The 23700-nt window shown below is 46.4% G+C and overlaps 1 protein-coding gene and 1 pseudogene across 9 annotated transcripts in view; one reads left to right on the forward strand and one right to left on the reverse strand.

Annotated features, from left to right (window-relative positions):
• Window positions 1-23700, forward strand: part of EPHX2 (epoxide hydrolase 2) — a 66414-nt gene that overhangs the window by 15521 nt on the left and 27193 nt on the right. For 4 of the 9 annotated variants that reach the window (XR_009564405.1, XM_060301287.2, XM_070045815.1 and 1 more), the window contains exons 3-12: window positions 764-923; window positions 1882-2072; window positions 3490-3612; window positions 7043-7117; window positions 10348-10443; window positions 10971-11049; window positions 13701-13735; window positions 16347-16373; window positions 18943-19028; window positions 22471-22582. Coding sequence is in view for 5 of the 9 variants with exons in the window: in XM_060301287.2 (XP_060157270.1) it covers window positions 764-923; window positions 1882-2072; window positions 3490-3612; window positions 7043-7117; window positions 10348-10443; window positions 10971-11049; window positions 13701-13735; window positions 16347-16373; window positions 18943-19028; window positions 22471-22582 (984 nt within the window). In the remaining 4 variants the exon portion in view is untranslated. Of the gene's footprint in view, window positions 1-763; window positions 924-1881; window positions 2073-3489; window positions 3613-7042; window positions 7118-10347; window positions 10444-10970; window positions 11050-13700; window positions 13736-16346; window positions 16374-18366; window positions 18546-18942; window positions 22583-23700 lie in introns of those variants that run through there. The other 5 variants (XR_009564407.1, XR_009564406.1, XM_060301289.1 and 2 more) reach the window with 4 other exon arrangements.
• LOC115864927 (10 kDa heat shock protein, mitochondrial pseudogene) lies at window positions 15487-15795 on the reverse strand (annotated as a pseudogene).

Genomic DNA, 23700 nt, shown 5'->3' on the forward strand with positions numbered 1-23700 from the left:
GACACAAAGGCAGAATGTAAAGATTATAGAATTTATTAGAGGGAGGGGTGGCTGCCTGAACAGTGGGCTGGCTGACTTCTTAGTAGTCTGGGAGAGTCGAGCCCAAACATGTGCTATTGATCAGTTTTTATAGCCAGAAAACAAAGGAACGGTCTGAGGTGAAAATTTCATTTATGGATTGGTCGAGGCACATATACCTTCCTTCTATAGGGTGGAGTGGGACAGGCAAGATGCCTTTCCTTATTTGGGCCAGGTCCTGTTGCCCAGGTGGGCGTTGCCCAGGTGGGCTCAGGGAATTTCGTAACCATCACAACACGGTAAGGGGAGCGAGTAAGAGTCCTGTTGGGGGTGTAACGCTGCAACTTTTACAGGCAGGGTCGTCCTTTGTCCTTGAAGCACCATTGTCCTTGGAGAACCACAATTTTACCTTAATGATCTCTTTAAAGACCCTCTTTCCAAAGGACAATCACATTCTGAGGTCCTGGGGGTTAGGACTTCAACATGAATTTGTAGGGGACCCAGTTCAGCCCTAACAGGGGGATTTGAGTAGTTTCTAGTTTGCAGTTCTTAGGAAAAGTACTGCTATGAACATTTTTGTACATGTCTTTTGGTGAACATATGTGGACATTTCCACTGGGTATGTGTCCAGGAGTGGAATTGCTGGATCACAGGGAATGCATGTGTTCAGATTTAGTAAATGCTGCCCAAAGCTTTTCCAAGTGGTTTCACCAATTGACAATCCCTCATCAATTCACTTTCACAGTGGATGCCATTCATGGAAGAAAACTGCAGGAAATGTTCTGAGGACTCTGGAATCTGCCTCCCTGAGAATTTCTCTATAAATCAGATCTTTGGCAAGGCGCTTGCAGCAAGAAAGGTCAACGACCCCATGCTTAAGGCAGCTCTCACTCTCAAAAAGAAGGGTAAGGATCTGAGACTGGCCATTCTCTGACCCAACCACACGAGAACCCTTGGGAGGGTCAGGTCAAAATACATCTAAATGTGCATTGAATTCAATGACAGGCACATTTATACTCATATGTATTAGTAATTCCTTCACTTGATTTTCCTTGAATAGACATTTATTTAGTGGCAGAGCCCAGCTCTTCGTCACAGGCATGTTTGAGGTCATCCTCCCCACGTATCAGTAGCCTTACCTGGTTGTGTCTGAGACATATTTCCCACTCATATTACATGGAAAGGGTCTGTCCATTGACTTATCCTTGTCTTGTTTCCAGCATCTCCCGGTTCTTGTCCTGTGTGGTTAGGCAGGGGATAATGCTGTCTCTGTTTACATTCCTCTGGTTTTGAAGTGGGAGCACCGTCTCTGCCAAGGCAGGTGTTTTGAAGCGTGGTCCAGCAGAGTTTGCAGTAACGTAGACTGAGAGGAGGGTTGGAGTGGCAGTCCAAAGGTGGGATTCTGGGCCGGCCTCAGCTCTGCCTGCACTCTGCGGCTCTGGGCAGCTTAAAATGTGTCTGAGCTTCCATTTTCCCATTGGTAAAAGTGGGGTGGTAAGATCTGCCCTGCCTGCCCCAAAGGTGTGAGGATCGAATGGGCTGATGAAGGTCAAAACTCTGATCCAATGAGCTGACGAATATCACAACTTCTTGCTCTACGATTGCAAGAAATGAAGGGATGTAGTGTTTCCATCTGAAAGCCCTTGGTGCACACCGTTAGGGGCTCTAGCGTCTGCACCGGGAGGGGCTTATGGGTAACGATGGTGCTTTTCTAACTTGTCAGTTTAGAAGCCAGACATCAGGAGATTGATGTAAGTGAGCAGAACCCCGCCTGGCCCCGTCTTGGGGCCCCCTGTGGGATACCCGGAGCTTCTCAGAGCAAAGTTCTATAGCTGGTTTATTCACTGGTACCGTCTCACTCAGGATTTACAACCTGCATCCTCACCAACATCTGGCTGGATGACAGCACCCAGAGAGGCAGCCTGGCCCAGACGATGTGTGAGCTCAGGCCGCACTTCGATTTCCTGATTGAGTCATGCAGGATCGGAATGGCCAAGCCTGACCCTCAGATCTACAAGTTCGTGCTGGACGTCTTGAAGGCCAGCCCCAATGAGGTACCTAGACACTGCCTTTCAGTCGAAAAGAATGTTCTAGAGATATTGCAATCAAGAAAAATTGAGGAGGCGTGAAGAGATGGGGGACACCTGGGACCTGGCAGGGTGGTCCTATGTCCAGTGGCAGGTGCCACTTCTCCCAGGCCAGGACTTCTGAAGGGCTTTTACCCACCACTTCAACCTAGAAAGTTCTACCGGAGGTGGGCATCTGGCTCCTCTCCGTGGCTCTTACAGGACCTTGGTTAAAACAGGTATTGTCAAAAGCTGCCAGACCAGCTGCCTCAGTTTACCTAAAAGAAACATAGACCCTGGGAGACTTTCCCAAGACACAGGCTGGCCAGGGTCACCCCACCAAAGGCTGGGCAGGAATGGGCTCCAATACTGCAGAACTCTCCTTGTAGGGGTATCCCCGCACCCCTAAATTCTGTCTTCATGCCGTCTCTAGATTATCTAGTCTAAAATGTTGTTTTTGTTGTGTTTCCCTACTCCAATCTCCAAAAAGGCCTTTGGACCAAGATGAAATCCCTTTCTCTGGCATTTCTGACCCTTTCTTGTTAACCCTGCTTCACCCACAAGCTGATCAGAGGGAAATCCTTACCTGTTCAATCCCAGATCTCTTCCCTTCTCCTCTCAAACTTTGCCTGCTCTTCTCAGCCCCCTGATTAAGCATTATAACAGTGCTCTAAATTTTAGTATGCATATAAATAAATGTCTTTTCATTGATGGCTTTTAGGTTGGATGAGCTGCTTAGACAACCAGGCGTGCCCTAATCCAAGATTATAAATAACTGCCCCATGCTTTCTTCTACAACTTTAAGGATTTTCTTTTTTTCTTTAAGTATCATTTCTTTTGACATTTAAATCTTTGATCTATTCAGAATTTATTTGGGGAATAAGTGAAGGAAGGACCCACTTTTTCCCCCAAACTGTTGAAATAATTTAATAATCTTTTAAATAATCTTTTTCCTCACCAATTGGGCATGACACTTTTATTAGAAACTAAATTTTCATTTGGATATGAGTCTATTCCTCGACTCTCTGTTTTATTATCTGACTTTATTATAGTTCTTTTCCAGACATTTTTTGGGGGGTCTATTCATACATTTTCCTAGATGAATTTTAATGTCATCCTGATAAGTTTATATTCTTCTTTAATCTTTTTACAGTTTCAGAATTCAGTGAACATGTATATCTATCTGTGTGTTTATGTTTATGTAATTAAATGTTTTTAATTTTAAGAGTAAAGAGTTACATGGAGAGAAAAAATAATTCTTAATCTCTAATCAATCTTATTGTGAGATTATTAATTCTTAATCTCAACCGCTGTTCTCACTTTAACGTGTTTCTGGCCAGTGGCCCTTGTGCATGAGTTTTGCTTTGGTAGAAGTGATGCTAGTATCCATGCTCTTTGCATTCAGGTGGTTTTCTTGGATGACTTCGAAGTTAATCTGAAGCCGGCCCGTGACCTGGGGATGGTCACCATCCTCGTGCATGACACTGACACTGCCCTGAGGGAGCTGGAGAAAGTAACCGGGGTGCAGGTAACTTTCTGTCCGCGCTGAGTCAGATTTCCTGTCGCTCATCTGTGTTTAGGTACGCAAGCGACAAAACAAGTGAGGGTGTTCACTGCTCCCGGTGTGGTTCCCAGTAGGGAGCTCCTCGGTGGGAGACCGTTACCCTTAGTGCAATCAGCATGATGTCCATGAAGAACTTCCTGTTTCCTTCTCTGCAGTCAGTGAACAGGGAAAGGACACTCTGAGAGCAAGAATCTATACTTGTCAGACTCAGAGGACCAAGACTAGAGTGGGGCCTTCAAAGCCACCCATTCAGAGTAAATACTGAGAATGTAGCTGCTGGGTTTGCCCCTGGGGTGTGGAGGGGGGCCCCAGTGCTTCTCTGCTCTGCCTGGTCATGCTGCTTGCACTCAGATGTAGTGGTTTAGCTCCACCTGGGTCACACCCTCTTGGCAGTCAGAGGGAAGGCTCCTGAGTAAACCTGTCCCGAGCCCGGGAGGCTGGGCTGCCCGTAATAATGCCCCTGGGGGCTGATGGGATTAGCCTGCTGTGCCAGAGCGGAGGCACCTTTTGTTCTTGTAATGTTACCTAAGATCACTGATCCCACTGAGTCTGGGAGTGACAGTTTCGTAGGCTTTTGTAGGCCATGCTTTGCTCGTGTCAGTATGATGGGAAAGGAGGTGCGGGAGCCCATACACTTGATTGACGTAAAAGGCGTCACACTGTTTTTTCAAAGGGAACTATATTAGCTTCCTACGGCTGCCAGAAAGTAGCACAGACTTGGTGGCTGAGACAGCAATCTCTCTACGAGTCTAGAAGTCTCAGAGCAAGTTGTTAAGGGTTGGTTTCTTCTGAAGGCTTCTCGCTGTGTCTTCACACGGTCTTCCCCTGTATGTGTCTCTTCTTGTAAACACACCAGTCAGATTGGATTCTGTCTCCAGTAGGTCCACTACAGGGGCGTCATTTAAGGTTCATCACCTCTTTAAAGACCTTATCTCCAAATATTAGTCACATTCTGAGGTCCTGGGGGTTAGGACTTCAGCAGATGCATTTGGAGGGCACACAGTTTTGCCCCCATAACAGGAACAGCTGACTTTTCGTCTTTAACAAATAAATTAAAACGTATATCTAATGACTCTACAACCTTAGAGCATCTCACCCAAGCTTGATTTGTCCTTCTGCAAGCCTGGAGGTCTTGTGCAGCAGAGAAGAAAGCATCCAAACTTGGAATCGGAGCATCCTTTTGCCGGTTCCACTTACCAGGTTCCTCCCCTCATTACCTCTGAGCCACAGACACCTGTCCTGTAAAATTGGGAAAGTGAGCCATTGTCCCACCTACCTTTTCCTCAGGGATATGGGGAAGGTATAAGGAAAAATGATAATCATTTCTTTTTAAACAGAGGAGAAGCGCCTCTTGTCTCTCAGGAAGGCTGTGGGAATCAGTCATAAATGGGCTTTATAAACTGGACAAACACATGGCAGAATCATTAGAGTAGGAAACCTGCACCCTCCCCACCCCTGGAACCAATGGGACATCCCCTGGTGTGTGACCTAGGAAGTCGGGGACACATCAGATAAAGGACCCCAGGGTACGCTGGCCCTGGTGGGTGTCTGGGCTCCTTCACTGCCGTCAGAGGCACCCAGCTGCCCGTCCCCACGGGCCACACCCTGGGTCCTCTCCAGACGCCACAGAGGTGGGCGCCCACCTATCTCAACCTCTGAGGATGCCCAGGAAGACTCTTCCGTGTTTCGAAGTAGGTGAATTCCATAGCCTACTCCTCCGCATTTTAGAGGGCAGAAAACTGGGTAGCGGAAGAGAACGGCTTCTTCCTTAGGTCTCACCTTTAGGACTAAAGATGAGAAGTCAAACGGTGGGAGTCACCAACATGATGCTCTTCACAAAAGGCCCACTTATATGTGCTCAGCATCCTGTCCTTTGTGATTTCTGTCTCAAGGAAACCGACACCAATACATTACGGAAGCTTCTTAAGGATCCTTTGCTCAGGCATTTTCCTGTTTACCGAGATGGACAAAGATGGGTAACCTGACCCCCCTGGGTCTCCAGAGGACAGAACTGGGGCCGGCAGGCAGAAGGCTTTCATCAGCTGAATTGCATCTCCCCCACCAAATTCATATGCTGAAGCCCTAACCCCCAGGACCTCACAATGTGACTGTATTTGGAGATTGGATCTTTAAAGAGGTATTTAAGGTAAAATGAGGTCATAAGGATGGGCCCTAATCCATTAGGACTGGTGTCCCTATAAGAAGAGGAGATTAAGACACAGACACACACAGAGGGAAGGCCATGTGAGGAGACGGGGAGAAGACGGCCGTCTACAAGTCAAGGAGAGAGGCCTCAGGAAGAACCAACCCTGCCAGCACCTTCTTGGACTTCCAGCTTCCAGAAGTGTGAGAAAACAAATGTCTGTTGTTTAAGCACCCCAGCCTGCGGCACAGTGTTGTGGCCACCCGAGCTGACCCATACAAGGCCCGGAGAGTTCGATTTTGGCCGACTTGAAGAAGAAACCCTTCAACAGAGTCATGTAATGATGGGATGACTGCTCTGTGAACTTGGCATTCCTGGCTGTGTCCAGCATGAGCCTGGGTGACCACTTGAGGAACTGCCCTAGAGAAGAATTATATTCATTAAAGTCCAAAATCTCAGTGTTTGGGAGCAAGTGGTGTTTATTCCTCGCAGATGTGAAATTCAGTGGGTGGTGGCCAGGGGCTTGCCTCACAGCCATTCTAGGACCCAGGTTGATGGAGAACCCCCGTCTTCTATTGGTGGTTTCCGAGGTCACGCTGAACACCAGATGAAAAGGGGGAAAAGAATATAGAGAATCATGTAGGGATTTTCACAGCTCTGGTGGTCAGGCCATGCTCTTCTTTTTTTAAATTTTATTTTAATACATTTTTAATATTCTTTACCATTATGGTTTATCACAGGATATTGAATATCATTCCCTGTGCTATACAGTAGGACCTTGTTGTTTATCCATTCTAAATGTAATAGTTTGCATCCACTAACCCCAAATCCCCAATCCATTCCTCTCCCTCCCCACCTCCCCCGTGGCAACCACAAGGTTGTTCTCTATGTCTGTGAGTATGTTTCTGTTTTGTAGGTAGGTTCATTTGTGCCATATGTTAGATTCCACATATAAGTGAGATCACACATATGGTATTTGTCTTTCCCTTTCTGACTTACTTCACTTAGTATGATCATCTCTAATGGCATAGGCCATGCTTTTTGTCTGCATCCGGTTGGCCAGAACTCAGTCACCGGACTCCACTGACCCTAGAGAAGAGGGGGCTGGGTTGGTCAGTCACGCATAGGACTCAGGAAGCCATGGCAAAGGTGACCCAGGGGCTGTCTTATGGAGTTTTGTGAACTCACTCTGAGGCCTTCTCGTGGAAGGAAGCAGAGCCATCTGCCTCACTGTGTCTCTCTTACTTTCAGCTTCTCCAAACTGCAGCCCCCCGACCAATCCCCTGCGATCCAAGCACCGTGAGCCATGGGTACGTGCCCATAAAGGTGAGTCAGCGCTCTCTCACCAGCAGCTGAGTCTCTCTAACCAGCCCCCCTAAAACGACTTGTGAGACGTTTGTGAAATCTCAAGGGTAGCTACACATCCATCATGTATATGGAAATGGTATTTCCCACAAGTATGATTCCTCAAAAATCAATAGCAGGGCTTCCCTGGTGGTGCAGTGGTTGAGAGTCCGCCTGCCGATGCAGGGACACGGGTTCGGGCCCTGGTCTGGGAAGATCCCACATGCCGCGGAGCGGCTGGGCCCGTGAGCCATGGCCGCTGAGCCTGCGCGTCCAGAGCCTGTGCTCTGCAACAAGAGAGGCCGCGACAGTGAGAGGCCCGTGCACCGCGATGAAGCGTGGCCCCCGCTCGCCACAACTAGAGAAAGCCCTCGCACAGAAACGAAGGCCCAACACAGCCAAAAATAAAATAAATAAATGAAAATTTAAGAAGCTAAAAAAAAAGAATCAATAGCAGACGCGGACCAATGTGGTCAGACTCCCACGGAACAACAGGCCACGTGGGGCCTTGCTCTGTCCCCACAGCCTGCATGTCTGGCACTTTATTTCATTATTTCATCCATCGGGTGTTATCGGCCCTTCCTTTGTGTCAGGCATGGGCCAGATAGGGATGCAGGGAGGCACCAGATACAGAGAGGGAAACGCCCAGTCATTAGCCCAGGGGTCAGGGCTGCAGCAAGACCAAGGCCACGTGCAGAGAGGCCCTGACTCCTGACCCAGCCGGGATACAGAGCAGGGCTTTAAAACATCTTCTCAGGTTCACTTTGGGATCTTTCTTCATTTGTCACTGTGGCCATTTAACTAAGACAGGACCTAAAGCTACGGGTTAGCTCCCAAGCAAAACAAAACTCAGCAGTTGCTTTGGAGCCGGGTGGAACCAGTTTGAATCCTGGCTTTGGCACTTACTAAGTTGGCAAACGTGGGCACATTTCTTATCATTCTGGACCCCAGTGTACACAGCTTTATAATGAGATGGCGATAATACCTCCCCTCAATGTTCTTGTAAGGATTAATTGAAATAACCCGTGTTGATCACGGGGGGTAGTACCTCGTGCTTCATAAAGAAGGGAGCTGGTGTCCTGAGCTGTGCAGGTCTGGGACCTGGGGAGGACCTGATGCCCCGGAGGAGAGCCCCATGGATGTTCAGTGAGCATTTGCTATTTGCTAGGCACAGAGAGAAATACCTAGATGAATGGAGGTCTTCTGTGACCTCAAGGATTGTATGGCCTGCATTCTGCCAAGGTAGCATTCCCTGCAGTTACATCACAGGATGCGGCCCTAACGGCAGTGGCTCAAGCGCTCAGAATGGGCTCTGAAGGGGGTGGAGAAAGTGACTGTAATTGCGGGGGATGAGATTCAGTGGTGAAGTGAGCATCAGAGGATGTGTGGGATTTGGATAGCGAGAAAGGGCTTTTCTGGTCAACGTGGCTGCTCTTAGAACCCTGGGTGCTCCTGAACCAGTTTCATAAGGTTTCATAAGCCCCCTTCAGACCTTGTCTCTAATGTTCATGCCGAGTAAGGGGCTCTTTGCCTGGGGCTGGGGTCTGTCTGGGCTGTGACCCTGCCTCTCCAATCCTACAGACAGGGTTACTCTCATAATCCTGATGCTTGCGTATCCAGCCAGTTTCAGCAGATTCCCCATTTGACCTTGAAGGAGTGTGATCAGAGCTGCCTAACCACTTCCTCTGCCCTCACCCCAAAACTATAGGGCTGGGGCAGTGGCCTCTGGGGAGCCCAGGCTCTGGGAGTGCTATTGCGTTGATGCTAATGCAACTCCAAGTGCGTTGATAATAGGTCTTTTCAGTTTTCTGGCTTAACGGCAATTTTAGAGCACACTGTTCAAAGGATGGGAAAGTGCATGCATTTGCTGAGCTACTCAGCTGAATCAAATACCTAGCAGCAAGAACGAGCCTTCTAGTTAAGATCCATTGAGGACAGAGGCGGAGTAGGATCATTTGATTGGACATCAGAACTATAACATTTTTCAGTATAAAGGAGCATAGAATTTAAAGTTCAAGTCCCTCCTTTTGCCAAGTACTAAAGGGAAGACTAGAGAACATATTCTGATTAAAAAAAAAGACTGTAGTCCAAGAAAGGGTTTGTGAAATGTCAGCCTGATGTTTTCTTGAGCGAAATAGCTTGTTGGGAATTGTGAATGAAACTTCCGGTTTGGAACGCCAGCTTGGAGTAGTGTGAGATGCAGCAAAATAGAGTTGTTCCAAGTGGATTTCTATAAAGTGAAGCTTATTTTTCTCATTTGTTTCCACTAGAAAGTTAGAGATAAAGTACTTTGGGGGAAAAATAGGGTACTTTGACTATATATTGCTTTAGTTCTTTTGCTTAGACCCCCCTGTAATAGTCAGAGTAGGCTCAGTGCTGTAACAAACAGCCCCACACTTTCAGTGGCTTGACTCCAAGTTTGTTTCTGGCTTGCAGCACAATCCCATGTGGGTTGGGAGTAGGCTCTCTCCTCGCAGTCATTCAAGCACCCAGGCTCCTTCTTTCTGCAGGTTCTTCCGTCCTCAAGGCCCAGTCCATTCAGGTGCGGATAGGAAAAGAGGGAGAACCAGGTGCGCGGGAGGTTTACGGCCCAGATGGGACACACATTTCTTCTGCTCATATGCCACTGGCCAGTCACGCGGCCACTGCAGGAAGGTTGGGGGAGGCCTGGAAAATGCCAGCAGGAGGCAAGGAGAAGAGAAGGAGGTGGATGTTGGGCCCCGGCAGTCTTGGCCATACCCACGTAGCCCACAAAGGACCGGAAGTATAGCAAAGCTGGAAAAAATGTTCATATTCAAGAGCTAAACAGCTTTTAATGAAATAATCATGGTATTCTGCACCTTCATGTGAATACCATGCCCGTACAAGATCAGCCCCCAGTTTAAAATGTGGAAAACATGTCAAATGACAGCAGAAACTCTGACAGGATGAGGGCCTCTTAGGGAGGAAGGCCAAGTTGTTTTGTTTTCCAACATTATGATCTTCTTTTCAGGCTCTTGTTCCAGTGAAACTGCCTGTTTTTATGGCACAGTTTGATCACGTGTCTCTTCTCAGACATTTTCTTCTAACATTGGTGGGTTTTTAGCTGAGAAAGCTGGGTCAGGCGCGATCTGGCAACGTATTGAAATGGCCCGGGGCGATCTGCGGAAGAGGTGCCTGGTTACCCCCGGCCTGCACTGAGGTCACTCCCCGCTCACCTCTCTCTTCTACAGCCTGGGATGTGTCTGCATTTTGTGGAGCTGGGCTCTGGCCCTGCCGTATGCCTCTGCCACGGATTTCCGGAGAGCTGGTTCTCTTGGAGGTACCAGGTAAGGGAAACTGGGGGGAGTACGCCCCAGTCAGGGTGAGGGGAGAGAAGTGTCTAGATGGTGTGAGCCAGCCTGGAATATCATTAAGAAGCTGACACCTTACTGTGGAGCATCATCTCCCAAGTATACCACGATATCTCTGAAATGTTGGGGCCGGAGATTGCTCCAGAGCTCAGACCTGTGCTAGCCTATATGCCACCTTTGCAGATTAAAAAAACATACTTCCTCAAGATGCTTTATGCCACCTGCTGGGACATCTCTGTAATGAATATAGAAATCTGCAAGGTCTTGGCTAGGAAAGGTGCTCTGTCAGGTGTGGCATTAGGTGCAGGGCACAAACCCTACGACCATCCATGGCAGCCGGGTGGGCTCATTCCAGCCCCATGGTGAGGACACCAGGTAGTGCCACGTGGCACTTTGAATTGAACCATTTACAATAACAGGGAGATAGAAGGAAGCAAAGAGGTGACGTCAGCAAAACACTGATGAGCCCACACTGGAGAGGGTCTGAATTGTTTCTTTTCCAGATCCCTGCTCTGGCCCAGGCGGGCTTCCGGGTACTAGCGGTGGACATGAAAGGCTACGGAGAGTCATCTGCTCCTTCTGGTGGGTTAGCTGTTTTACAGATGTCGGTGTTGGTCATGCCTTCTGACTGTCTGAGTTCTCCAACTGCACTGGCTTCCCCTGGTCCCAGGTCAGAGCAGGCAGCCCTTCTAGGGGTCTGACTTCCCCCTCCCTTCCCAGCTCCTGCAGTGTCTGTGTCTGTGCACTTTGGGCCCCAGAGGTCTCTCCTCCTCATACTCTGAATGAATTCAAGAAACCCAACGGCCTGTGCCCCAAGGGGGTCTCCTGCTAGTCATTGAGGATATAGGATGTAGGAGGTACCATCCCGCTCCAGAACTATTTTTATCTTGGAGAACTGAAACTCTGTACCCATTAAACAATAACTCCCCATTCTCCCTCCCCTCAGCCCCCAGCAAGCACCCTTCTGCTCTCTCACTCTATAAATTTGACTAGTCTAGGTACCTCATCTAAGTGGATCATACAGTATTTATCCTTTTGTGACTGACTGACTTCACTTAGCAAAATGTCTTCAAGGTTCATCCATGTTATAGCATATGTCACAATTTCCTTCCTTTTTAAGGATGAATAATATTCCGTTGTATGTATAGACCGCGGTTTGTTTATCCATTCATCCATCGATAGATACTTGGGTTGCTACTGTGAATACTGCTGCTATGAACATGGGTGTACAAATATCTCTTTGAGTCCCTCCTGTCAGTTCTTTGGGGTATATACCCAGAAGTGGAACCGCTAGATCATATGGTAATTCATAGGCCAGATTCTTAACCCAGCGTCTGTGGATCCCAGTGGGAGTCTGTCCAAGGATGGGTGTCAGGGACCTGTGAACCCTTGAGAACATGTGTGGGTCTATGAGCATTTTCCTTGGGGAGGGGGGAGTCCATTGTTTTTATCCGTTTCAGAGGGATCCTCAGCCCCAAACCTTTAAGAACCCTGGGTGGAGGCAGGGATGGGAAGCAGCCAGGTGTGCAGCAGAGTCGCTGGTCCTTCTGTGGTCAATGATGCTCTTAGCAGCTTAGCAAGCCAAGCAGCAGCTCACCACCCCTTTTCTGAGCTGCTTCGGCTGCATGCACGTCAGGCCTGTTGTGTTGGGTTTGAAGCCCGCTGACGTGGGCTGGGGCTCTCAGTCACTCAGGAGGCCACCACCAGGCCACTCAGCCTGTCATGACAGAGATGTGCTTCCATGGTTGTTCCCTAAATGTCATGGTGTCGACTCAGCTGCTCCTCACTGCCTCTTGAACAATGCAGAAGCATTTTAGACAAAAGGAAGGACTTCAGTCCAAATATTCAGGAAAGACATCTAAGGTTTTTTTTTTTAAATTTCATTATTTAAATGTTTATTTTTATTTATCTATACTGCAATCTTCCCTGAATCCCCTGGGCATTACTTAGTAATATAATTTATCATTCAAACTACAACACTATTAAAAGAGAAACTATTAATAATAACACATAAACTAAAACTGTCCTGGACAAACTGGGACTTATGGTCATACCCTAATTATGACTCTTTTTTTTAAATAAAAACATAATTTACATGTTAACTGTTGTCAAAGATTATACATAACATTAATTCTAAAGCCAAGTGCAATGATTTGGAATGCATATATGTACATTTCAGATCATTTGTATATAAATTTCAGTTCATTTGGCAGTAGATTTTAAGTAACAAATTATTTTCCCTTAAAATTATGAAGGCTTTGTCCTAGTATTTTCTAGCTTCCCTCGTTGCTATATAGCATTCCAGTGCCATGGTACCTTTTTTCCTTACCCTTGAGACTTTTAGGATCTTTATCTGTTGTGTTCTAAAATGTTATGATATTGTGCTATGATATGGGTCTTTTTTCATCTACTTTTCTGGGTACATTTAACTTTCAGTTCTTGGAAATTTTCTTGAATTATTTCTTTGAAAATTTTTTTCTCCTGTTTTCTCTGTTTTTCTTTCTTTTTCTTTTCTGGAATTGCTATTATTGGTAAAATGTCCATACTGCCCAAAGCAATCTACAGAGTCCATGCAATCCCTATCAAAATCCCAATGACATTTTTTACAAAAATAGAAAAAACAATTCTACAATTCATATGGATCCACAAAAGACTACAAATAGTCAAATCAATCTTAAGAAAGAACAAAGCTGGAGGACTCATACTTCTTGATTTCAAAATACATTACAAGGCTACAGTAATCAATACAGTATGGTATTGGTATAAAGACAGACATACACGCCAATGGAATAGAGAGTCCAGAAATGAACCCTTGTGTATCTGGTCAGATAACCTTCAAGAAGGGTGCCAAGGCCACTCAATGGGGAAAGGACAGTCTGTTCAACAAATAGTGTTGTAAAAACTGAATATCCATATGCAAGATAATGAAATTGTACCCTTACCTTACACCATCCACAAAAAACAACTCAAAGTGGATTACAGGCTTAAACTGAAGACCTGACACTAAAATTCCTAAATGAAAACATAGTGGAAAAGCTTCATGATGTTGGTATTAGCAATGGTTTCATGGATATGACACCAAAAGCACAGGCAACAACAACAAAAATAAACAAGCAGACTATATCAACCTAAGAATTTAATAAGATATTTTTTTTTGCCAAAGGGGCTCTTTTAGTTTTCTGGTAATTTTTAAACATGCAAATTAAGTGTATTTCTTTTATTTTTAATTGCAGAAATAGAAGAGTATTCCATGGAAGTGTTATGCAACGTAAGAAGGATTTTTGGGTAACATCTGTAACTTCTTCTCCATCCTTGTGTTTTCATTGATATAAGACAGAAATGTGGGTGTTCATTTAAATCCTAGGAAAGCAGCATTTCATAACATTTGGGTACAAATTCTTTCTGAAAGTCGAAGTATTTTGAAATAATAGCCATTGTTGACTGTATATCAAGTACTTTTCTAAGTATTTGATGGAAGAGGAAACTGAGTCACGGGGAGGTTAAGTAATTGCCTGAGGTCAACAGCTTGTAGAGCCAGGTTTAAACCCTGTAGTAGCTCCCATGCTCCTGCTCTTAGCTACCCCACCATATCACCTTTCCCTTCTGAGAATTTAAAAAAATCACTTTATTGTGGTAAACACATTGTTGGCCAGACCTAGGGAGTTAGTGTGTGGACTGGGGACTGCAGAGGCATTCCTGTTCTAAGATAGGCATACGCACCATCGGGGAGAGGGACCCTCATCTTAGAGCTTGCAGGGGAAGGCCAAGGCTGAGGTGAGGAGAGACTGTCACCCAAACCTCCATCAGCCCTGGAGCAAAAGCAAAGGCTGGAGGGACCGAGAGGAAGAAACAGCCTCCCGCTTGGCCAGAAAACTGGCGATGCCAGTGATTACGCTAAAATTACAGAAAGCCTTCATCTAGGAGGGTCACATCTCTGCCTGGAGCACCCCATCAGGCCCCACATGCAGGCTTGATGTCTCATAAGGGGAGCTTGTCCGTGCTCGGACAAGTCTGAGGAGCCAGTCTGAGAACCCCAAAGTTAAAGGAATAATAAAGAAAGAAGAAAGCAGAGAGATGCTATGAATCAAACTGTAGTGCTGAGGGAGTGGTTTGGACAACATCAGCTGGGGGTCCTAGAAGGAGAAGGTAAAGACGTCCCTGTACCTATTTAATTTCCCCCATTCCTCCTTAATCGCTTCTCTCACTGATGGGGGTCCCAGCTCACCTCAACCACTGTAACTGGACCACAATTCTGCACCCTTCATCCCTTAGAGACCCTCTTACGTCAGACAGTCTGTTGCTTCCTCATGGGGAACCTCACTTTGCACATTATAGGATTTCTGGGAAACCCTCAGCTAAATTCCCCATTAGTGTGTACATTAGTCGGCTTGGGCTGACATAACAAGACACCACAGACCAGGTGGTTTAAACAACAGAAATGTGTTTCTCACAGTTCCGAGATCTGGGTGCCAGCAGGGTCAGGTTCTGGTGAGCACCCTCTCCTGGCCTGCGGGTGACCACCTTCTCACTGTCTTCACATGGCAGGGAGAGAGAGCCGGCTCTCTGGGACTCTTCTTATAAGAACGCTAATCTTTTCAGGTCAGGGCCACACCCTCATGACCTCATTTAACTGTAATTACTTCTGTAAAGACCCTGTCTTCAAATACAGTCACACTGGGAATTAGGGCTTCAACATAGGAATTTTGAGGGGACACAAGCATTCAGTCCATATAACAGAGGGTTCAAAAGACCTCCTGACACCATTCAATAATGGTTCCCCTCTCTTTGGGGGGGAAGATGAAAATAAATGATTGAAGTGAACTACACCAATACTGTGAGCCTCCTTCTAAAAAAATATGTGTGTAATTTCACCAATGGAACCTGTCATCTGTGCTTGCTTTTTTTTCCCCCTTAGTTTATTATAAAAGAGAAACATGGAAATTATTTACATGATGAAAAGATTTCAGAACTTCAGTGGAATGGGCAGCCTCAGTGATGCCATTTCAGTAGTGACTTATTTCAGTCTATGTATTTTCCAAGAATGTCACCATCTCTAAATAAGAAGTAATCCTTGTCATCTAGAACTAATTTGGTTCATCCATATTCTGGGAAAAGAACTTCATCTCCAACTTTCATGCTAACTAGTTGAATCTCTCCAACCTTTCCTTTAGAGCCTGATTCAACAGCAACTACTGTTGCTTGCAATACTTTTCCTTGAGTATTTTCTGGAAGCATAATGCTTCCTTTGGATACAGGTTTGGCTGCACTTCTTTCAACTAATACTTGGCCAAAGAAGGGAAGAAACTTTCTAAATTCCTGTCCTGCCATGACTCCAGCCACTGCAGTTCGTACTCTGCTCTCATGCCACTGCTGCCAGGAGGGGCGTGCAGTCTGGCCCTCTGGACATATCTGTTGTTGCCTTTTTTTTTTAATTAATTAATTAGTTTATTTATTTATTTTTGGCTGAGTTGGGTCTTTGTTGCTGCGTGCCAGCTTCCTCTAGTTGTGGCGAGCAGGGGCTACTCTTCGTTGCGGTGCACAGGCTTCTCATTGTGGTGGCTTCTCTTGTTGTTCTTGTCTTTCCTCTGTATGTGTCTGTGTCCAAATCTTCTGTCTTGTATTGGATCAGGACCCGCCCTAATGACCCCATTTAACTTAATCACATCTTTACTTAAGATCCTATCTCCAAATAGAGTCACATTCTGAAGTACCAGGGGTTAGGGTTTGGGCTTCAGCATATGAATTTCGCGGGGGGGTGGGGTGGGGAAGGTGGGGGACACAATTCAGACTGTAACCAAGGCAAACACAGTAATTCTAACCTCAAAGCCGCTGAGGTGATGGATACAGTTCTGATTTTGTGTGTGTGTTTTCTTTCTTAGGACATGGTCGCCTTCCTGGATAAGTTGGTAAGTAATTATTTTGAACTCATCTCTTTGGAGAATTCTGTTTGGAAGTGGGCAATTAAAGAAAAGCTGTGACCTTTGAAGGTGTCAGCTGTTAGAGCCCTGAAGGGAGTGGTATGGGAGGGGGAAGGTGGGGTGGTGGGTCGGAAGGGATTATAAAGACAGGTTTGGAGAATATAGAGGTGAGATTGGTTTGGTTCTTGTTTCACGAAAAGCATCTTCCAGGGGATAGAATGTCTCTGTTGGCTTTAAGCCAGATGAAGAGCCTTAGTGCCAGCTGAAGAAGGTTGGGAAACATCCGATAGGCTAATACTTCCCAGCTTCTTAAAACTTCCATCCCTTTTGACATATTTAAAATCGAATGTCTTCGTTTAACATGGTTTGGAATGTCAAACTCAATGAAAACGATCAACAGGGGTCATCTGAGAATACACTGCCGCAGAGCACACACACTCTTCTGAGACTCAGGTACATCCTCTGCCACCTTCAGTCAGGTCACGTGGCAGAAGGGAGACACCGCAGCATGGCTGAGGGGGCAGAGGGCCCAGCCAGGACAGTGACGGTACAGGGGGGCTGAGATGACGAAGGAGTTCCAGATCTACAGCAGGGCCTGGTGTAGGACGTGCGGTAACAATGTCATGTCCCATCCTCTGCAGATTCTCAGTCCTGTGGAACTGGCTTTGGAACTTTTGAGTGTGATGGGGATAGCTAAGGCCCAGTGTGGCCGCCCCACTCCTGACTTTTTCTAGAAGATTTCCAACTGGCTGGGAACGTCTCTTATTCTGATGGTTGAGAGGGAGTCTCTGTGGTTGCTGGCCAGCTGGGTCAGGTGTCCGTCCCCGGCCCAGTCATGACTAGGATATGTGGGAAGGAGACTGGGCCAACCTGGATGACCTGGGTGACCAGATGAGGTGGTCATTTGCCACCTGGAGGTGGTGCCTGAAGCCTTTGGAGGAGATGAGCTCCCCAACGACAGGCCTGAAGGCTGAGCCATGGAATAGTCCCAAGTGAGAGGTAGAGAGGGAGTCGTAGACTCAGGGAAGTAAGAAGAGTCTGGAAGGCAGAGTTTCACAGAAGCCCAGGGAAGAATGTTTCAAAGGAAATGCCTCATGCTGCTGTTGACTAAAAAAAAAAGCACAACCTAGAGGTTGAGAAGTGTGTTTTATTTGGTGGACAAACTGAGGACGTAAGCCCGATACAGCATCTCAGATAGCTCTGAGACTGCTTCCAGAGAGGTAAGAGAGGAGGCAGGATATATAGTAGTTTCTGCAACAAAGTCTAGGTAGTCGGAACATCAAAAGATTACTCTTAATTAAAGAAAACCACGTATCTCAAGTTAAGGAATTTAGCATTTTTCTCTGTATTGGAAGGTGCAAGAGTCTGGGCTCATAGAAATCATTCCTTCGACATGCACCTCTGCTAGCTGGGGCCGGTATCCTGCTTTTCTCCATCCTGAATCCCCTCCGGGTGCCCCATTGAGGGCGGCTGCATGACTGAGGGCTTGGCAGTGGGCAGCCTGTTTGTCTCCATCCTGAGTTCCCTGAGGGTTCACCAGCGGGGTGACTGCAGTGACTTGGTGGCTGCAACATCCTTTGTTTACTGATACGCCAGGCAGCATTTTTTTCACTCACACTGCAGAACAATCGGAAGAATGAGAACCAAGAGGGGAACAAAATTATTAGTGATTAGTAGCCTTAAAGAGAGAAGTTTCAGTGGACTTGGGCGTAGCAGGGAAGAAGCCACTGGAGGGACTTAGGAAGGTCGTTAGGGAGGCACCTGATATAAACCATTGTGAAAAGCGGGAGAACACAGCAGACGGAGTGTGGCAGAGAGCTGAGGCAAGGAACTGCCTTTCCAGCTCCTTTCCAGCTGGTGGTGGGGCCGGGGCGGATCGGAGGCCCTAAAGCGCCCAGCGGGTGGCATAGAGGAGGGAGCCCTAGTTTAGGTTAGGAGACCTGGGTCTGAATGGCGGTTCCCCCATTTACCATCCGTGCAGCCTGGCCAAGTCACCCGCCCCCTGTGAGCCATCTTTTCATTGGTAAAATGTGAGTTCGAAGGTTACTGGGAGGATTCCAGATAAAGGGCCTGTGACACAGAAGATCCTGCACGAAGGGAGCTGTGGTCGCTCGTGGTTACAGCAGCAGAGGAGAGGAAGGCGCAGGGAGAAACTGGGAGGTAAAGGATGCTTCTGAGGCGTGTAGAAAAGATCCGAAAGAATGGGGAACAGAATAATAACCACTCAGTGAAAGATGAGCACGGAGGGCAGGGGCGGTGTCATTCTAACGTGAAGACAGAAGGGAGGAAAGGAGGTGAAACAAAGTTTGATTTGTGGGAAGGTAGAGAGGGAATTCATGGCCAATGGCCTCAGTCTTCTGAGAAGATTTAAGAGGCCAGCCATTTGTGTGCAGGGTCGGCGGGGCCTGTACATGGGACCAGAGGCTTCAAGAGGGCGGGTGTTGGGCGTAGCTGCTGCGGTTAGGCCTAAGGGGAGCCCCCAGGCCTCCGGCTCTCAGCATCCCCTCTCCTGTCCCGGAAAGCTACTCACACTCAGCCCCCTTCTTTGTCCTCCTAGGGCATCGCTCAAGCTGTGTTCATTGGCCACGACTGGGGTGGCATGCTGGTGTGGAATATGGCTCTTTTCTACCCCAAGAGAGTGAGGTAATTAGGCCTCGGGCATCAAGAATTTGGGTCAGACTGGACTTGAATTCCCTAGACTCCTTCCTCAGGTCTTGAATTCCAGAAAACTTCTTGAAAACAATAGGTTATTACCTGGGAAGGTGACACCGTAGCTCCTTAGCTCATTGGTGTATAAGTAGGGAGGGGTTAATGAGCTAACGTCTTGGGCACAAGGCCTGTCCCAATCACCAGTAATGCAACGAATAATTCAGGGCCTGTGTAGCCAGTGGGAATGCAGGAGAATGAGGGTGGGCTTTGAGGGGAGGAAGTGAGGCAGCAGGGGATGTCAGAGTCATAGAACTGAGTGCCAGGAGACACTTTAGCCCTGGTCAGAGTCAGAAAATGTGGCTTTCACTTTTACCCTGAACTGGCTACGTGACAAATCACTTCACCCGTTAGGCCCTGGTATCTTCAACCACAAAGTGGTAATGGTCACTCCTACCCGACTCTTCAACCTGCAAAATACAGTAAAACAGATGTCAGGTTGGAATGATATGTCATGATCGCCATCACATCACTCATAATCATTCTCAGAATGACATTTCAGGGCACAAGTGGGAGCTTTCAGGTGATGGGTTTTGAACCTGGAGAGTCAGGTGGTCCTTGTGGCCACACCCCATTTGAGCTGGTAACTGCAGTTAAAGCCTGTCTGACCTCCCATTTCAGCCTCGGATCTTAGCAAATTAATTAAAACAACATCCTTAGCAGCCATCTGTGTTTCCCTAACTAATCCAGTTACTTTTTATTTTGCTGAGTTTATAGGAATGGAAACGCTGGAGAAACTTTGTTCAGCTCAAGCCCAGCTCAAATGGTTGGATGATCTCAAAGACCAGAAAGAATCACACATTTCCTAAAGTATTTTTAAAGTTTTTGCACGCTGTTTTGATCTCTTTAGCTTCTCTCTCTGTCCTCTCTGTCATTCAAAAGTGAGATAAGAAAGCTCTTAAGAATCAAGTTCACCAAAAAGTTACCCTGCAGGCTGCGTTAGATGCTCCTTGAAGGGAACAAAAAGAAATAGAGCAACAACATATGGTCTCCACTTGTTGTTGTTTTATTAAACTTAATCTAGTTCTCCTGTGAGAATTTTAAAAGATTTAACGTGAGCCAAATGAGGTTTTGTGCAGAGTAACATCAGATCCGAGATGCGGGCGTGCTCTGGTTTCCCGTTCCTCTTCTCCTATGCTGTTTCCACCCTGCCTGCTGTTGATTCTGGAGTAGTTGCTCATTCTCCGTCTGCTCTCATCAAAGCAGCCCTGTTACCTCCTTTCTGGGAGGGCGGGAGGGAGCTGAGACCCTCTCGCAGGGCTGTCCCCCCGCATCTCTGGGTCTGGGAGCATGTTTTATTTAAGGATATTGCTAACAGCACAAATCTCTGCCTTTCTAGCCAGACAATGAATGAAAGAAAAAAAAAAGCCCACATTTAATGTGGAATATTTCTTTGAATCCTTGGTTTTGCCTTTCTACTGAAATAAGCTTTGGGAACCTATTTAAAATCAGGGTCTATTCTCTTGTTTGTTTTATATCCTTTCTTTAACAATCACCTGGAGACGCTGCTGCCAGAAGGAGGCTGTGGTTCAGCTTTTTCTTCATCTTAATGCAGTTGGCAGCAGCATTTATATATTATCATCTCGTTTAGTGATGATTTTTTTATATATGGGATAAATGATATGTCAAAGCGATTAAAAAGAAAACCCCATTCTGTTCAGAATATTTAGTAAAAGCTAGAATTTCTTGACTTGTGATTTAAGTAATGCTTGAAATAGGTTCCCTGTGGTAGCATTAGGAACTTACAGACATCAGTATAACTTATTTTATACCCTAACCTGCACTGTCTAATTGTGGCTGTTGAACTTTTGAAATGTGGCCAGTTTGAATTGAGATTACTGTAAGTAGAAAATACCTTCCAGATTCCAAAGACTTAGTATGAAAGAAAGAATGTAAAATATCTTATTAGGAATTCTTAATATTGATTACATGTTGAAATTATTAATACTTTAGATATATTGGATTAAATATTAAATTAACATTAAATTTAAAATTAATATTAAGTTAATTAATATTAAATAATATTTAAAATTAATCTCAAATGTTCCTTTTTACTGGTTTTAATTTGGCTACTGGAAAAATTTTAATTATATATATGGCTTGCATTTTATATATATATATATATATATTTATTTTGCATTATATTTCTATTGGTTGGTGCTGGTTAAGCCTCACCAGTCCTTCCACTGATTGTTTTATTTGCCCTAATTATCCCATTGCTCCTATTTTATATATCTGTTTCTTTTCTGGGAACAAGTTTCCACAGGGTAAGCATGGGATACGGAATTCTTTGCCGACCAGCCAGGCTCAATGTAGTCCTGGCTAACTTCTATCAGTTCTGCCTTTGTGTGGTCTCTCCAATTCACCCTCTCTTCTATTCCTTTTGCTGCCATCCTCTTCCCCTCAGGATGACTAGTCGTCTGCTGGCTTCTCCCCCTCTGTGCATCCACGTGATGGATCGCTGCTTGATACATCACTTCCTGACTGCAGCTTCCATCCACTCTCACCTCTTCCCAGAAGCCCTCATGGCTTTCTTGGTTTTCTGCAGCTTCAAGTCCAGACTCAGGGCCCTTCATGTTCCCGGTCCCACGAGCCTTTCTGGCTTCATTTCCCAAGATGCCCCATTAACCACTTGGCTTCTGGCCCTGTAGACTCCTCGCTCCATCAAACTCAACCCCAGGCTTTGCCTCATTCTAGAACTGGCTCAGGCGACCTCATGATGTTTCCCTTGCAGGTATTGGTTCCCCTCCCCACCTCTCCCCCACCTGTAAAAGTCAAGTTCAAATGCTATCTCTTCCATAAGGTCTTCCATGATGCCCAAACCTAGAAATCCTTTATCTCCTTGAATTCCTGTGGTATTTTGTAGGAATTCCTATGCCTCATTTTGCAGTCTATCTCATAATATAGTCATGGGTGTATTTGACTAGCCTTCCTTATTAGACTATAAGCTCTTGGAGTATTGGTTTTATATTTTCTCTCCCCTAGTATGTGGCGTGGAATTACACTCAACACAGAGGAAACAGTGAGTGAAGGAAGGAAGAAATGACTGTGTTTTTACAAACCAGAGAAAGATTGTACTGTTCACGTATTGTAATCAAGGTGGATATACTGCACGTAACGTGCGTGTGTCTTTGTTGAAGGCAAGTAGGTGAGAAATACTGCAGTTTAGTGGCAAAAAAAAACAAAACAAAACACACACACTGGGCTGGAGAGTCAAGAAGTATGGTTTCAGGTCCCGTTCTCCCTGCACTGCTGGTGTGAGATCTTGTGTGTAGCACTCTCCCACTCTGAGCTTGGGTTCTGACACATGAGGTCCTTTCTGGTCCTTACAGACTGTCTTCTTATGGGGTCTGTGTCTTGACACCTCTTCTTTCCACAGGGCAGTGGCCAGCTTGAATACTCCCTTCATACCAGCAAATCCCAAAGTGTCCCCAATGGAGAGAATCAAAGCCAATCCTGCCTTTGATTACCAGCTCTACTTCCAGGAACCAGTAAGTCTGGGGCCCTGTGAGCAATGATCCCAGCAAGGTTTTGTTCTTCTTTTGCCTTCCTCGTTCCTTCTTCCCATTGATTGGACTTATCTCTGTCCCCTTGAATCTTCTGTGGCTTTAATGAGAAGTGAGTTCACCGATGGGTTCAGGTGAAGCTGGCGCCAGAGCGGGGCTGGTCCTTCCCGGCTGACGATGCATTTCTCTGTGTGTGTATTTGGGGTGATAAGGGGATTGGGGGGTGGGGCTGGCGCGTGGGGCTCCCCTGCTTCTCTGAAATTGGGAACTGGGGGCTGAACTCTATTTTGGAGCCGCTTCCTCTCAATTCTCTGGCTGAGAGGCTGGTGAAACCCACCTCTTGGTGGTGACAGCTCCTGGCCTCCTGCCAGGGATTTGATATCTCTGCTAAGGAGTGACATCTGTGATTACAGAGAGTGGCAGAGCCTAAAAGCCCTGCATCAGGCCCCAAGCATCCTTTGAGAGGTGTGCAAGGTTTCTAGGTGTCACCCATGTGCCACAGCTCAAGATGCCTTTCAAAGATGCCCACTGGGGTTTGGATGATGTGTGATGGGTGTGGCTGCCTCCTTTCACTGGATTCACTGAAACAGCAGCATCTGGCCTGGCTGCACCCCCCATAGCTGCCCTCATCTGTGGAGGGTACCTGCTCCTCTGTTCATGGGCCCTGGACCCCGATGCCCAGCTATGTCTGGGCAATTCCAAAGAGGATAAAAGATGTTTCCTAACACTCCAAAGAGAGAAGAATAGATCAGATTAATTGACAAAGAGCACGAGAGCATCTCATCACACCCCTCATCCAGCCCTAGCTCGTCTGCTGCTCATAGGAGGTACCATTGCCAGCGAGGGTCACAGCCATCCCAGTTTTGATTTGGCGAGTAACTCTTCTCCAAGAATGATTTTAATTAGTAAGATGGTGGCTTGGAAGAGGAACTTCTTGATTCAAGCAATAATCTGACTCATTCAGTAAGACACCAGGCGCCTCCGGCAACGTCATGACAAGATGCTTGGGTATCACACCCTCCACCGAGGCCAGAGCCCCACTGCCACAGCCCAGAGTGTGGACAGCTAAAGAGCTTCCTCTGGCTTGAATTGAACCACAGTGT

The sequence above is a fragment of the Globicephala melas genome, chromosome 6 (genome assembly GCF_963455315.2).
Source record: "Globicephala melas chromosome 6, mGloMel1.2, whole genome shotgun sequence".
NCBI classification, from domain to species: Eukaryota; Metazoa; Chordata; class Mammalia; order Artiodactyla; family Delphinidae; genus Globicephala; species Globicephala melas.